The sequence below is a fragment of the Schistocerca gregaria genome, chromosome X (assembly GCF_023897955.1).
Source record: "Schistocerca gregaria isolate iqSchGreg1 chromosome X, iqSchGreg1.2, whole genome shotgun sequence".
In the NCBI taxonomy this organism is placed as follows: domain Eukaryota; kingdom Metazoa; phylum Arthropoda; class Insecta; order Orthoptera; family Acrididae; genus Schistocerca; species Schistocerca gregaria.
The window spans coordinates 219,410,924-219,428,527 of NC_064931.1; the positions used below are offsets into that span (position 1 = coordinate 219,410,924).

Here is a 17,604-nt window from a genome sequence, read left to right on the forward strand (position 1 = left end):
TAGTGCTTTCCTGTACACTACAGCATCATCGGCAAATAGTCGCAGATTGCTGCTCACTGTATCTGTCAATCATTTATGTTTATGGAGAACAAGAGTGGTACTATCACACTTCTCTGGGGCACTTCTGTTGATACCCTTGCCTGTGATGAACACTCACCATCCAGGACAACATACTGGGTTCTATTACTTAAAAAGGCTTCAAGCCATTCACGCATGTGATAAGCTATTTCATATGCTTGGACATTTGTTAACAATATGCACTGGGGTATTGTGTCAAATGCTTTTCATAAATCTGTGGATATGGAATCTGCCTGATGCCCTTCATCCATGGTTCCCAAAAGAAGAGGGCAAGTTAAGTTTCACATAAGCAATGCTTTCTAAATCCTTTCCCATAAGTGGACAGAATATTTTCTGTCTCGAGGAAATTTATTACTTTCAAACTTAAAAATATTCTCAAAAATTGTATCGCAAACTGACATGGAGGGTATTGGTTTGCAGTTTGGTGGATCTACACTTTTACCTTTATAATATATGAAAGGCACCTGTGTTTTTACATGTAGCTTTTGATAAGTGAGAGACTCATCACAAATACAAACTAGTGAAAGGGCCAGTGCTGATAAGTTCTCTCTGTAAAGCTCAATTTGCTTTCCATCCAGACCTGGTGCCTTATTTGTTTTCAACTAGAATTTATGCACAATCCTAATGCATGGATGAGGTTTTAAATGTGAAATTTAAAACTTCAGCTTCCCATTTGAAGTCTTTTATTGCCACACCAGGCTTGTTGACGAGTGACTGAATAGAAGCCTTTGACCTACTTAGCGATTTTGCATAGGACCAGAATTTTCTGTTATTCTTGACAAAAATTTTACTTACGTACAATGATGTAAGTTGTATGCTTCATGCATTGATCTTTTTATAGACAAACAAATTTCTACTAATTCTTGCCTGTCAAAATTTGTGAATTCTTTTTTAAACAGAGAGTTCAGCAATCTCTCTTTCTCTCCGCATTTACTGAATTTAATTGTTAAGCCATGGTGGGTCTTATCCATCCTTAATCAGCAAATACTTCTCTGGATGATGATGATATTTTGTTTGTGTGACACTCAAATGTGTAGTAATCAGTGCCCGTACAAATTTCGAATCCCCTGTCCCTGGACAGAGAAAATCCCCAACCTGGCTGGGAATCGAATCTGGGACACTGTGATTCAGAGGCAGCAGTGCTAAGCACTAGACCACGAGGAAATTATGTCAATTTACTGTCTTAAGTGGGATGCTAACAACTGCTTATCTGCTCTTTGGAGCCTTCTTGATGAATTGACTTTCTTAACAACCATCATTGCTATGATGGTGTCACGATTACCAATCCCTGTCTGTATACTGACATAGTCAATAAGTTCAGGCCTGTTTGTAAGTGCAAGGTTTGTCAGTTACCCACACAGTTGCAGCCCCTTGTTGGTGCCAAGGGATATGTGCCTATTGGGTTTGGGACAAGGGGATGCCAAACAATGGCTGCCATTGCTGGTCAACCTTTGTTTTGCCAGGGTAACATCCATGGAGAGCCTCTGGTTGGAGTGGTTGACACCATAGACCACTGTAGATGATCTGCAGTTAAGAGGGTCAAAGTTACTTACACTGATAGTTGCAAGACCCCATAGCCTCAACAGAGGGAATAGATTGTTTAAGTGTAGTTTTCAAGAATATTGAGTGGACGTGGTAAGCAGGAGATGGGCATCCAGGTGTGAAATGTAATTAGGTGGATAAGAGCACGATACATGTGTGTTCAGAGAAAATAACTTGGTTTTATTGCCATAATTCTACTGCTAAGGGTACAGAAGAGTGAATTTATGTCACCTGGAGACTGCTGCCAGACAGGCAGAGGACATGGTGTCCTAAAGAGGAGCAGAATGGTGTGACTAAATAGGACAAGGGCTGACTGAGAAGAGTGTGAGCAGCTGGAGCTGCAGCCTGCTCACCAGTCTCCCCCGTGTCCTCCACATTACCATTACCGTCCCTCTGATTAGTTGTTGGAGGTGCTTTAGATGAGGTGCCTCCCAAGTGATTCTCTCAGAGATGTCACCTCATCAGCAGTACCTACTGTGAGAATCTTTTCACGGGAAGTGAGCATGGGTAAGTGACAGTATCTAGTCATATCTGATGGTATGCTGGCTATACAGAGAAGCCTTTCTATGTTGTACAGTGAACAATAATTGAAAAATTAAAATGTTTAAACATTGAATAAATAAAATTCCTTTTCAACTCTGTCTGGCTGTCCATCATGCACAGTAAGAAGGTGTGGTCCCTTGTCACACCAGCAGATTCAAAAGAAATTGTGAGAAATGCTTCCTCAGAATGTTGTTTTCCGAAATGGATGATGAATCCTTTTTGTTGGAGATTCTGAAGAAAAATTTTTGGAAATTGAGCTTGCACAAAAGTACTTGGTCCATGCACAGAAACAAGTTTTTGTCCTGACTCTGGGTGATTCCACCCCTTTGTTTGAAGGCTGTCACCTCTGTTGGCTGTTGCCTGTTGACATGTGCACTTGGAGCAGTCTCATTGCTGTCATTCTACTACACAGCATGGCAGTGCATTCTTCTTACATCATAGGTGCAAATAAGATTGTTCAGAACCAGGTGCCATTAAATTTGTGCTGGAAGAGTCAAATGAGAAAGCAGAAATCTCATTAAAATGTGTACTGGAGATGGTTGCAGGATAATGAAGAGGGAAGAGGAAAACATAACAAAAACTTCCCAAGGCTTCACTACTTGAGAAAAGATGTCAAAGGAAGAGGAGAAAATTTTTTATTTACATAATATTGATATTCCATCCAACTCTCTATAAGTAGAACATAGTGCTTGGTCACTCTCACTGGCAGTAACACAGAGACTAGTGGAACAAGTATGTGCTTCCAGAGGTCAACGATGGCAGAGTTCATGAAGTGAATGGCTGTTTTTGTTGTGGTCTTCAGTCCAGAACAGTGGTTTGCACACTGGACTCGCATTCAGGAGGACGATGGTTCAATCCCATCTCCAGCCATCCTGATTTAGGTTTTCCGTGATTCCCCTAAATCATTTCAGGAAAATGCCGGGATGGTTCCTTTGAAAGGGCACGGGCGATTTCCTTCCCAATCCTTCCCTAACCCGAGCTTGCGCTCCGTCTCTAATGACCTTCTTGTCGACGGGACATTAAACACTAACCACCACCACCACCACCATCATCAGTCCAGAGGCTGGTTTGATGCAGCTCTCCATGCTACTCTATCGTGTGCAAGCTTCTTCATCTCCCAGTACCTACTGCAACTTACATCCTTCTGAATCTGTTTAGTGTACTCATCCCATGGTCTCCCTCTACGATTTTTACCCTCCACGCTGCCCTCCAATACTAAATTGGTGATCCCTTGATGCCTCAGAATATGCCCTACCAACTGACCCCTTCTTCTAGTCAAGTTGGCCCACAAATTTCTCTTTTCTCCAACTCTATTCAATACCTTCTCATTAGTTATGTGATCTACCTATCTAATATTCAGCATTCTTCTGTAGCACCAGATTTTGAAAGCTTCTATTCTCTTCTTGTCTAAACTATTTATCGTCCACATTTCACTTCCATACATGGATGCTACACTCCATACAAATACTTTCAGAAACGACTTCCTGACATTTAAATATAAACTCGATGTTAACAAATTTCTCTTCTTCAGAAACACTTCCTTGCCATTGCCAGTCTACATTTTATATCCTCTCTACTTTGACCATAATCAGTTATTTTGCTCCCCAAATAGCAAAACTCCTTTACTACTTTAAGTGTCATTTCTTAATCTAATTCCAGCAGCATCACCCGATTTAATTCAACTACATTCGATTATCCTCATTTTGCTTTTGTTGGTGTTCATTTTATATCCTCCTTTCAAGACATTGTCCATTCCATTCAACTGCTCTTCCAGGTCCTTTGCTGTCTCTGACAGAATTACAATCATCGGCAAACCTCAAAGTTTTTATTTCTTCTCTGATAACCCAAAGTAAAGTTCAGAGCATAGCAGAAGTCGTCATAAGCATACACAAATGTTCAGGGAGCAGTATGAATCAAAAATGTAATACAGGCAAGGTCAAACAGTGTATTAATCTACAAGACACATCTATGATGTCAATGAACTAGCAAAACTAACTGGCAAGTGAGGTTCCACAGTATTTACAGGCACTCTCTTGTCAGTATATGGCTCCACTCGTAGCTGTGGCTGTGGCAGTACCTCTTGTAGTAGCCAGCTGTGGCCGGAGTATGTAACCGGGTACCTCTGACGTGTCCTCCATACCAGTACTCAGGCTGGGCTGGGAATCTAAATCACTGACAAGTACTAAACACCTTCCCCCCTTTAATCAGCAGATAGGGCCAGCCTAACCTATGCTGACTTCATTGAGGATAGGGGGAAGAGAGGTACCAGAATTCCTGCCAAAGGCTCTTACTCTAGTTCCTTCATGTGGTCAACCAGCTCAGATGCCTGTGCAGTCTGTAGGATTTCGGGTGATTGATGGGTTCTGGAGTGCTATTTAGTCCTGTCTGCAGGGGTGTGGGTGCCAGCTGTGACTCCACCTCCGTCAATTGTGAAATGTGGGGTCGTTGGTTTTGGTGGGAGCTGGAAGTGGGTTATTGAGTGGAAGTGGTTCCACCTTCATTGGCTCCCATCACTTGTTACTGTTGATTCCCTGTCAATGCCTAAGATGAGGTTGGAGATTTTAGTGGTAACAGGCAAGGTGTTGGACACATTTGTTCTGGACGCAGTTGTGTAGATGTAGCCCAGATGGCAGCTGTGGGAGAGAGTGGTGGGATACATCTCATTGTGACCTGTGCTGATTTTGATGACTAACTAGAAGCTTCTGGCCAGCCACAACCTCAAACATTTGTGCCCCCTATTGCGGATGATGATGTCTGTGGTCCACCTGGGATCGTGGCCAAACATGCAAGCCCAGACAGTAGAGGAAATATTGTAATACAGCTGTGTGCATGGACACTGGACACACCAAGTCATGTGCAGCAAATTGAATAGGGTACAGCATCTGCACTTGCATAAATTTTCAGTTGGGCTACGTCCATTTACGGGGATGAACTGGTAAGTGGCATGGAAGCTGGTGAGTACTTCCTTAGAGTCAGTTGTCATCATTATCTTGTGCCTCTGCAGTCTGATAGTCCTAACATTCACTCAGCTTCCAAATTGGATGAGGGATGGAAAGGAGCAGTGGTCATGTGCTCGATGCTGTTGCACTGACAAAAATCCTGAAACACAGATGCCATGAACTGAGAGTCATTGTCGAAAATCTGGGATGGAGGTGCCCTTCTATTGGAAATATGATAGAGAGGGCACAGATGGTAGCTGCTATGGCAGTGGTAGCTATCCATACCATATATGGAAAGTTAAGAGAGGGCATCAGCAACCTAGTAACCACATTGCTCCCCAGAATGGTCTGGTGAAATCATCATATGCTCTTTGCCAAGGGTGTTCCTAGACGAAATGCTGTGCTGGGGCTGCTTGTGGGCACAGACCTGGCAGGTCTGATTGGTATGTTCTGTGATGGTGTCAACACCAGGCCATTACACTTGATGCCTTGGTATGTCTTCATTCTACACATTCTCCAGTGTGAAATATGGAGTATGTGGGGCTGAGGCATGGGAGGAACTACCATCCAGCATTCAGAATTGTCCCTGGCTAACAATGTGACATCATCAGTGACATTAAACATGAACCGTAATGAGAAACAGCTGCACAGTGCTGGACTGGTGTCCTTAGGCAGGTACCCTGGCCATCCCTGCCATACAGAGACAACAGCCTGTAGAGTAGTCAATCATGGCCTGTTTCTGTAATTAGGAATTCATCTAGGTTGTGCCACTGATTTGTATCTAAGGCAAAACACAGTGATTTGTGCCTACCAAACTCAGCATCTGGACCACATGGCAAGTGGGAAAGTGCTGAATGGTGGGCCGATAATGGAACTCATACGTGTAGTTACTCAGGAATGATGCCCACTGTTGCAGCCACTGCACCATCTTATCAGAGAGTTTTAAATGGGGAGTGAATAACAGAATGACGGGCTTGTGATCAGTGATCAGCTGAAACTTAATACCGTAGATATATATGTGAAACTTCTTGACACTGTATCTGATAGCAAATGCCTCCTTCAAAATTTGTGAAAAACTTCCTCTGTGCTACATTTAATATTTTAGATGCAAATGCAATGGACTATTTTGTGCCATGAATGTATTTATGGGGCAACACTTCACCACTGCCACAATCCAATGCGTCGGTGGCAAGCATTAAGCGTTTCAAGGATGGAGTTTTGCTATACAAGGGGCTGAACTAAGGCCCTTTAAAGTAGCAATTCAGCTTTCTGGCAAGGCAATCTCTGACCACATAAATTTAACTGCAGTTTTTTTGTAGAATTGATTAAGCAGACGGAAAGTCTATGCCACATTGAAAATAAATTTCACATAATAATTTATTTTGCTTAGGAATGATTGTAGTTCATTGAGGTCTTTCAAAGCTTGTAAGTTACTGATTGTCCCCCACCCCGATACTGTGGGGGTGTGAGCCCTTCTTTACTTAATATCTGCCCCAGGTTCTTCACCCTTCGCTCAAAGAAACTAGATTTGTAGATTTGTCAAGGCAGACCACAGACAGGAACTGCTCAAACAACATCTGTAGATTGTGCAGATGCTGCTGCCACGTGGCCCCAGTAATTAGCCAGTCATCTAAATAATTAACACAGTTGACGATACTTTGGATGAGTTGCTCAAGGTATTTCTGAAACATCCCAGGAGTGCTTGGAACCCCAAATATCAATGTATTTTAATGATACATGCCAAGCAGTGTATCAATCATTAAATACTGTTTTTTTCTGATCATCTACAGGCAGTTGAAAGCAGGCATCAATGAGATTTATATTTGAAAAATAGTGGCCCCCTGCCAATTATGCCAACAATTCCTTCAGCCAAGCAACTGGATACATATTGATGTTTACTTGAGCATTAATGGTAGACTTAAAATAAACCATAAATTCTAAGTGATCCCTTTGGATTATCAGGTGTGATCCGTGGCATTGGCCATTGCTAGACAATACTGGGAATATTACTGAGATGCTCTGCAATCTATCCGGTTCCACTTTAACTTGATCGTAAATGGTGATAAGCACTCAATGTGCCCTACAATAGTTGCGCTCTGCTGATTTCATTAAGGATATATGGGCTAGGAAACTTGTTGCACAACCTAATGTAGGTTCAAAGAGTTTCTTATATTGCATGCATAAGGTATCAAGTTCTTTGTATGGTATCACAGTTGAAATTATATTCACTTGGTCTGAATGTGGAAACAACAAAGTACCAAAGTGTGTAAGCGAAAAATGTTTGTGGTCTTCCAAGAATTGATAACTAGCAGGTTTAGTTGCTGAGCTACAATTTTATACTTAGTTTGGGCTACAATATGACCCGCAACGGGATGAACTGGCCATTGGTACTCTGCACTGAGGGTTACCACAGCTGTGGTGACCCCATGTGCCAATACGTATCCACATTAATCAGAGAGATGGCTGCACCTGTGTCCAACTGGAAATCTGCCATTACTCCATTAATTTTCAGCTACATCATGAGCTTTTGCATCCTGTCTGCTGCTGCTATGAACACCAGTGCATGCAGTGCACTGATGGCTGTTCTTGTTGTCATAGACCAGCCCAGGCAGACACTTGCTAGCTGCCCCAGTTTGTGCCATGCAAAACAGGTGCTATCACAGAAATGGCAGTGACTCCATTGCTGCTGCGGGTCACAATCTGCACACAATTTGATGGCACAAACTTTTCTGGGACACTTTGAAGTTGTCAAGGAGGGGCCTGTTGTATGAGCTTCCAATTGCTTTGCGACACATCAACAGCGAACAAAGTGCCTCTGTTTCTGTGCATCTGCGAATGATGAGATCTTCTGTTTTTGTGAATCTACCAATGAGTTTTTATGTGTCTACCAAAAATGAGGGCAGTGGATCTCTAACTACTGCACTAGCTACTGAATCCTGTGTCACCAGACTACTGACAAACAGGTGCTTGGTAAATCAGATGATGGCAGAACTGGATATTATTAGTTGACTGTAGAGCATGACTATGATCCTGCCACTGCCGATTACTACTACTACTACTACTACTACTACTACTACTACGACGGACGACGACAATGACTAAAGAAGTTGACACCAGAAGTATTGTGAAACATGTGTGCAGAAGCTGTTACTTTATGAGCTTTCTAAATTTTGAGAGTGTTGCTTAGAGTTGGATCAGATGACTGTAAAGCCTCTCACACTGTCTGTTCTGTCAGGGGCAAGATGCATAAGAATGTAACAAAGGGATGATTCCACATACAATATGCCACTCTGTTTATAGGAAACATCACACTGGTGTGCCAAGCCTTGCAAGTCAGCAGCCGATACCATGTAGGATTGTGCATGTTGCTACCGCACTGATTAAATTTGAGCCTAGTTGCAACTAGTTGCTAATACATGTCCCCATTAATCAGGGACATGGCTATGTGTCTGTCCAACTGGAAATCTGCCATTACTCCATAAATTTTCACTTGCACCATGAACTTCTGCATCCTGCCTGCTGCTGCTGTGAACAACAAAATATGCTGTGTACTTGAACAGTTAGTTGTTGTATTAATGTTCCTCTAACCATCTCATTGTTCAGCATCCAGTTATTGGCTGACATAATTTTTGACTATGTAGTGGTTGGCAGTAAAGAGCGTAAATATAACAGACGGCAAAAAAGAACAACAACAAAAACAATAAGAAAGTCCAGAGCATAGCATAAGTTACTGTAGGCATATACAGTCAGTCTTGGGAGCAATCTGAGTCAAAAATGTATTACAGGCAAGGTTAAACATTATACTAACTGTGGCACATATCTAAGGTTCTAATGAATTAGCAAGGCTAATTGGCTAATGTGGGTCTGCAGTATTTACAGTCACATTTGTGTCAGTGGACAGCCTCACAAGACATGCTTACGGTTGAAGCTGCGGCTGTGGCGGCACCTCATAGGGGAGCAAGGTGGGGCTGGAGTATGTAGCTCAGGTATTTCTGACCTGCCATCTGTATCGATACTTAGGCTGGGTGGGGAATCCAAGTCACTGTTAAACTTACAAACAGGTTGTCAGGAGACTGCTATATATTATTTTGATATGACACATATTCTTTATTTTACATTATCAGTATTGTTGGAAGAGACATTGTTCATTATATTTTTGACCACCTTTTTTTATGAGATATCGTTCTTGCAGCATGTGGTGTGACTTGTTTTGCTTGTTGATTGTTTTGATAATGGTTTTTTTTTTGGTACTTTAGTGAGAAATGATTGATATTGAACATCTATGTTTATCAGATTATTATTCGTCCTGACATAACCGGTAAATGCGATTTACACTTCAGCTGTTGAATTGCACGTACATTATCATATAGTGGTACACTAGCATGCAGTGGTTGTTCATGATGGAGCCCTCACCACTACTGTTGTCCCTTCCGCTACCATATCAACTTTGCATTTACAGGCTAAATTATTTTGAGTGAACTCTAACAACAATGATCAAAATGCTAAATTACTTCATCCCAATTAAAATGATGACACCCTATTCAGTCACAGACATGGCTCTCCTATTAGAAGGCTGTGACTTTCTGATCACTATAAAGTCTCACATGAGCCTCACACAGTCTGGGGTGTAAATTTTCATTGCGACCTCACATACGAGCCAGATGGAGAAATATACGCAAACTTGAAATAATGGGAGGGGGATCAGTTTGTCCACCACATTACAATGTTTCCATTATATTCTCACCAGGGATGCCATATGTAAAATTCCCAAAATTATAGAGTAAATACTGAGATCTAACTCGCACCAGCTTGAGTTGATGATGGGACCATGTCATACTTTAAACCTCTTAACATGTTGCCACAAGATCATTAAATATCCAAGGATGGCTGCATCTCATGAACAAAACTAGTCAAATAACTCAAAGAATACACATTATGTTGTTGTTTGTCTGTACCTGAAGTAATAATAATATTTGAAAGAAATTCTGTTTTTAATCTTCTTGTGATTTCTATTATTTTTTGGCCACAAATATGTCCTGGTTTTGAAGTTCTGTGTATGTGGATCATGTGATCATCACAGTTACTGCTCATTTTAATTTTGCCGAAGTTTAAAATAATGGCTTTTTTCTGATCATCTACAGGCAGTTGAAAGTAGGCATCAATGAGATTTATATTTGAAAAATAGTGGCCCCCTGCCAATTTTGCCAACAATTCCTTCAGCCAAGCAACTGGATACATACTGATGTTTACTTGAGCATTAATAGTACACTTAGTTCTAAAATAACAAACACACATGATCATATTAATGGAGTCTTCTGTTGTTTATTCATAGAACAATCTCATACTTAAGCATGAAAAACAAAGAAATTGCATTTTGTTCCACTGATACATATTTATTACTATCTGGTCTTCAATTATCAGTAAATATATTCGTGGAACAAGACACAGTTTGTGTACTTTTCACCTATAAATATTTTACCATACTTTCTGTTGCTAATTTTAAATTTTCTATTATATTATCCACTATATTGGATATTTACAAGGGTCGTTCAATTAGCAGCGCCCCCATATTTTTTTAAAAAAGCCATTAATATGCATAGACAAACCTCCTTGTTGATGCTTCACATTTGAAGTTTCTTCTGTGCACCGGTGAAGTTTCGAACTGTTCTGCCAGATGGCAGAGCTGCAAAACAGTGTCAAAATGGTGTCCACATGTGACTCGCATTACAAGCAGCATGCTGTTATTGAGCTCTTGTGTGCAGAAAAAGAATCCGTGGTGAACATCCACAAATGTTTGTGTGCAGTGCATGGGGATGCTGCAGTTGATAGGATTACAGTTTGGCAATGGGTAAAGAAAGTTACAGCCTCAGGAAATGCAGAAACAGCTCTCCATGATCAGCTGTGCTCGGGACGTCCGGTCACAGGCACTGTTCTAGACATGCTGAATTGTGCGGATGCCATTATTTGTGCTGACCAGTGCATCACAACTCGACAAATGGCTCTACAGTTGTCAGTCAGCATTGGAAGTGCATCTGCAATGATAGAGACACTCGGATGTTCAAAGAGGTGTTCACGATGGGTCCCAGAATGCTCACAGCATACCACAAGATTCAAAGAAAGGCCATTTCATCTGAATTGCTGGAACATTCTGAGACCGACAGCGAGGCATTTCTGTCATGGATCATTACAGGAGACAAAAGCTGGATGCACCACTTTGTGCCAGAAACAAAAAGATAGTCCATGGAGTGGCATTGTCCTCATTCATCACAAAAGAAGAAATTCAAGACAACCCCTCTGCCAGAAAAGTCATGGTGACAGTCTTCTGGGATTGTGATGACGTCATTCTCGGGGATGTGATGCCAAGAGGCTCAACCATCAATTCAGAGACATACACGAAGACTCAGAATAAACTCAAGAACCATTTCTGACATGTTCAATTGGACAAGTATCCAGCAGAAATCTTGCTCCAACATGATAATGCACATCCACACACAAGTCTGAGAACCCGGGAATACATCGCTAAAAGGGGTTTGACATCATTGCTTCATCCACCCTACAGTCCAGACCTGGCACTCGTGGACTTCCATCTCTTTGGGCCGCTTAAAGATTTTCTATGGGGAACACACTTTGAAGATGATGAGAGTGTCAGTCATGTAGTGAAAAGATGGCTATGCCTACAGGACATGAGCTTTTACCAACACGGAAAACATACTTTTCTATGTTGGCGTACAGCCATAGATCGTGATGTGGAATATGTAGAAAAATAGGACAAGGACAAGACATGTTGATTTACATTGTCACCAAATTCTGTCTCTTAATAAATATGTTCTGAGGGGGAAAAAAATTGTGGGTAATTACTTATTGAACGACCCTTGTAGATGTTACATGGTGATAAACTGTACAAAGCACCTATATTATCTTTATTTTCATTTTTCTGTTGCAGCACCATATGAATTCCTACACGATGTCACATGCCTTGTTAAGAAGGAGTTTAAATCTCCATATCGACAAGCTGTAGTATCGAGATTTTGGGCCACGTTCAAAAGTTTGGGAGTGTCTGATCAAATATTAGTTCATCTTAACACTTTCCTCAGTAATTCTACTGCATATGTAGTGCCTGAGAGCATACGCAGTGGTATGCCTGTATTTTATCTTCCACCGAATTCGTGCAGTCCTTCTCTAACTTCTAGGTAAGAAGTGCATGTTATTACTTGCAGAATGTAGCCCTATGTATTAGTTTTATCTAAGATTAACTAAAAGTAGAGGGATATGATCCAAATTTCATCTGGAAGGTGCAGCTGCAACAGTGAAATCGGGGGAGAAAAAAAGGAGAGGCGTCATAAAATCTAAATTAGCATTGCAGGTTTGTTGCTCAGAAGGTGAATAAGAAGAAGAAGAAGAAGAAGAAGAAGAAGAAGAAAGTAACGGAGAAAAATATTAAACCAATAATTGTAATGGGTGAAGGGTTGGGGTAGCGTTCATTTGTTGACATATATTTCATAATGGAGGGACTATAGCCTGTAGTACATAAACAGATACTGCTATGGTGTGTATCTGTGGATAATTCCAGGAAAACTTTAAAAAAAAAAGTAAACATGGAAAATTTGTTGTTGCTGATGGTGAGTCAGTGTAGTACCTACATAAAGTGGTGTACACTGTTAACATTGTAGCTATTTTTGGTAAATGGTCTTACAAAATACTCTAACCATGATGTTATATATATGACCTTTCATGGGACTGGAATGGTCAGTACTGGTATGCTGCACTGATTTTTCACCTGTGGTATATGCAAAGGAAGAAACTGTGGAGAGGGAATTGTTCAGTAATGCCCTTCACACTGGAATGTTATGGGTATTGTGAGAGCAGTTAACACTAGATCATCTGTCGACATGACAGTGGTGTTGTGCACAAAATAGCAGTCAACAGCCGGCGACACCACAGTGGTGCTGTGTACATAGTATCGCTCAGTGGCCGGTGACACCACAGTGGTGTTGTGAGCGTAGTATCGACACTGGTCGGCGACAGCATGTTAGTATCTTTTACATTCTGTTGGTGTTTTGTTTAGGTACCAATGAGCTACACACGTCAACAAGTTTTTTGTTTTTATAAGTACTTGTGCCCTTTCATAATGGCAGACGAAAGAGATGATAAGATTATTTATGATGAATGTGCGGACGTCTTGTCTGATGTTCTGGATGACTTGGCCAATTGGCAAGAAGACATTGGATATCAAAAAAATGAAAGTGAAGCAGAATTGTCAAAAGATAGTGAAATCTGTCCAAGAAGAATTTGGCGAATGCTACAGTTGCCAACTGATTTGGGTGAAGAAGACTGTGCACAGTGGTCAGACTTTGATTTACCGAGGACCAGTAATACATTTGAAGGATCTCCGGGTCCAAACATATTTCCCAAAGATTCACAGAGCATTGAGGATATCATAGAATTATATATTGGGAATGATCTATTTGAATATATTAGCAACGGAACCAACAAGTACTTCAGTCAAAATTGCAATAGAAAGAAACCGGATTAAAAAAATGCCAAATTTGTCGACGTTACGGGACCCAAATTTAGAAAATGGTTTGGGCTTGCTATCTTTATGGGAACTGTAAAAAAAGCAAGGATCAATGATTATTGGTCAATGAATCTGTTGATAGACATGCCGATATTTCGCAAAATGATGTCCCACAACCGTTTCAGACAAATATTATCATTTTTACATTCTTCTGACAACAACAATAAACCGGATAATGCCAACCAGCTTTTCAAAGTGCAATTCGCAATTGATAATTTTTGCAAAAAGTTTAAAGAATTTTTTAATCTAAGTCAGAACATCTGAGTTGATGAAGGAATGATACTGTGACATGGATGGTTAAATTTTAAAGTTTACAATCTGTCGAAAATTATGAACTACAGCATACTCATTCGCATGCTGTGTGATTCGGGTACAGGATACATTTCCTCATTCAAGATATATTCCAGTGTTTGACAGCCTTCAGCAAAAATAGTGATGGAACTATTGATACCTTCTGATAGAAAGTGGCATCACCTCTACATGAATAGTTATTATAACAGTGTAGAACTTGCAGAGAAGTTACTTGAAAAGAAAATTCGAGTTTGTGGAATGATATGACAAAATAGAGGATTTCCAGAAAAATTAAAACGCGCAAAAGTCAATGTGTTTGAAGCTTGTCATCAACAGAAAGGTGAAGTACTCGCACAGGTATGGAGAGCTTTGAAAACTAAAATGATATGAATGATCTCTACAGTACATAATGCCACTTTGAATGACACTCAAAGAAAATTTAGAAAAACCAATTACACAATAAAGAAAGCTGAAAGTGTATTAGACTACAACAAATACATAAAAGGAGTGGATCCGGCAGACCGATATTTGAGTTATTACCTTATATACAGAAAAACTATAAAATAGTCAACAAAGGTTTGCATGTACCCCTTTAATTGCACATTATTTCATGCATTCCGTACATGTCAGTGTTTCAATACAGAACACAAGTCTCCGATTTCACAATTTTTTTTATTGAAAGTGTCTGATTTGTGGATAAAAGACCGTGTAGCTGCTTCTGAGCAAAACTTGGAGGTTGCCACCACATCACGTATGTCTCATCATGATCCAGTTGACAGACTTTCCGGTCACATAAAGCAACACCAACTAATACTTATTTCCAAAACGAATAAATGAAAACAAAGAAACTGCCATGTATTTTCAAAAAAACAAAAAAAGAACAACAAAAAACTTAATGTGCAAGTCTTGTGGAGTTGCGTTGCATCATGGAGACTGTTTTTCTGCATATCATATGAAAGAGAAATACTAGGTACTAAAGACAATGCAAATAAACAAATATATGAAATAAACAAATTTTGTATTTATTTTTGTATGTATATATTCGAAATTTCAGGGAAGTAGGGGAACAGGGTTGAGAACTTACGAGAACTAATGACGAGATTCGTAAAACTTAACAATGTATAATCTCCCGATAATGTCAAGAATGGCCTATGACAAACCAAGTAATCTGAATTAACACTGCCTGCACCAAACGAATAAATTTGTACGAGTTGTGCGGATGGCAGAGTGCGACACTACTTTGGTGTCGCTGTATGGCAAAGTGTTAAGAGCTATTGAGTGCTCCCTGTCTCGTGTAGCTGTATGAAGATGTTAATGGGATCCAGTAATAGTGTTTTATATTTAACGATCGCCATATATGTATATTAGCATCAAATAGTTATTCAAGCCTTGTCTTTCATGTTGTCAACATTTAAAATGTAAGTGGCTGAATATCTCAGCAGCCACTATGTATGAAGCTGGACTATAATAATTTGCAGAGAGAAAGTGTGTTGATTTTTCACCTTTATCTTTGAGAAACCTCTCTAAAACACTCATAAGTTCAGATTAAAGAATGTGTAAAGAAGAGAAAGTGTACTGAGGATAAATCTGCAAATTTGGGCACCTACTGAAACTTACCAGGTGTACTGGTATGAAATGAGCGTTTTTTTTTGCGAAAATGAAACACCAATTTGGAATTGAAAAGTAAAAAAAAAAATTATTTAAAGTACTGACCACTGCTTTCTATACATTTTGACCACCTTTCTGGCAATTTGTGGACACCACGCCAACAGAAATGTTCGTCTTTTGAAGCAAACTAATCGGACACCCAATTTTCGACTTCTCCGTAGGAATTGAAGTGTTCCTCAGCCAATGCGTGTCCCATTGATGAAAACAAATGGTAGTCAGAAGGGCCAAGTCTGGTGAATATGGCGGGTGGGGTAGCAGCTCCCAGCCAAGTGTTTTGATTGTATCCTGGACCAGTTTTGCTTTGTGTGCAGGTGCATTGTCGTGTAAAAAAATACTTTGCCATGTCTTCTGGCCCATTCTGGTCTTTTTTCGATCAATGCATAGTTCAAATTGATCATTTATTGTCTGTAGCGATTAGTATTCACAGTTTCACCGGGTTTTAGAAGCTCATGATACACCACACCTTTCTGATCCCACCAAACACAGAGCATTGTCTTCTTGCCAAATCGATCTGATTTTGCACTCGATGTTGATGGTTGTCCCGGATTAACCCATGATTTTTCCCTTTTAGGATTCTTAAAATAAATCCATTTTTCATCGCCAGTAACAATTCGATGCAAAATTGATTTTCTTTCATGTCTTTGAAGCAAAATGTGACAAATGGTTTTTCGGTTTTTCATCTCACTTTCATTCAATTTATGTGGCACCCATTTTCCACACTTTTGGATCTTTCCCACAGCTTTCAAACGGTCAGAAATTGTTTGTTATGCAACATTTAGCATTGCTGCCATTTGCTTCTGACTCAAAGTATCATCTTCATCCAATATTGCTTGCAATTCGGCATCTTCAAACTTTTTTGGTGGTCTTCCACATTATTCATTTCTTACATCAAAATCATTATTTCTGAACCGTTGAAACCATCTTTTGCATGTTGCTTCTGATAGAGCATGATCACCATATGCCTCAACAAGCATTCGATGTGACTCTGCAGCACGTTTTTTCAAATGGAAACAAAAATTATCATATCTTTCTGGTACAAAATTCTATATCATGAACACGATAAAAACATATCATGTTGTTTGTTCCATGACTTCATAGGTATTAGAGAGAACCTTCCATGCTTTATTATCCTCAAAGGCACTTATAAGCCATGGATGATGAGAACAGATACCAGCACACTTGCAAGAATATGTAAAGATAGTCCCCTTAATGAACGGGTTAAAAAATGAGAACATTATTTGAAGGGTCCACTGCTGCAATGTTTGTGTCAAAAATCAGAGGAAAGTGAAGTGATTATTTACTTACTGAGGTAGATACTATGTAGAATTACCAGGATTTGGCATCATATATTGGTGGAATTGTTCTCATTTCTAAAGTAACAGAGAGGTAAACGGCATTGTAAAAACATCACACTGTCATGTGTGTCTTTGGCATTATTTCCTTTGTGGAAAGTAATCTGAATAAATATAGAATATTTTATTGGAAATATTGTTACTTAATTATGTTGATGTTAGTTATCATCAGAAAAGATCAACCCTTTATAGAAAAGGTATTTAGAAATGCAATGAGCAGAATGACATTACAAATGGCCTATGAGACATCTTAACATTCAACCTTGGAGTATAAATAATTTTTTTGGGCATAAGAAGGTTTATTTTGAAAACTTTGACCAAGTGCTTAGCACTGATAGCATGTAGGTCTGTTGTGTTCTATTCGAGACTTTCCATAACAAGATTCAATATTGAAATTTTTGTACATAAATTAGTCTAGAATCATCCCAGTTGTTTATGTGGGATGCTGAGATAAAATTGGCTTTTAGTTGCTAGATTACATTTTAGACTTTATTCTTAGCTTCATGTTATCTGCTAATGAGGAGCATTCAGGTGATTGAAATTTATTAGCATAAATTTATCTAAAGTTGCTTGCATCATACTGATTATTATTATTATTATTATTATTATTATTATT

General features: G+C 39.7%; 1 protein-coding gene across 3 annotated transcripts in view; it reads left to right on the top strand.

Moving 5' to 3' along the window:
• Positions 1-17,604, top strand: part of LOC126297774 (KICSTOR complex protein SZT2-like) — a 710,838-nt gene that overhangs the window by 106,596 nt on the left and 586,638 nt on the right. For all 3 annotated transcript variants that reach the window (XM_049988949.1, XM_049988951.1, XM_049988950.1), the window contains exon 12: positions 12,046-12,292. In XM_049988949.1, the coding sequence (XP_049844906.1) occupies positions 12,046-12,292 (247 nt within the window). The remainder of the gene's footprint in view (positions 1-12,045; positions 12,293-17,604) is intronic.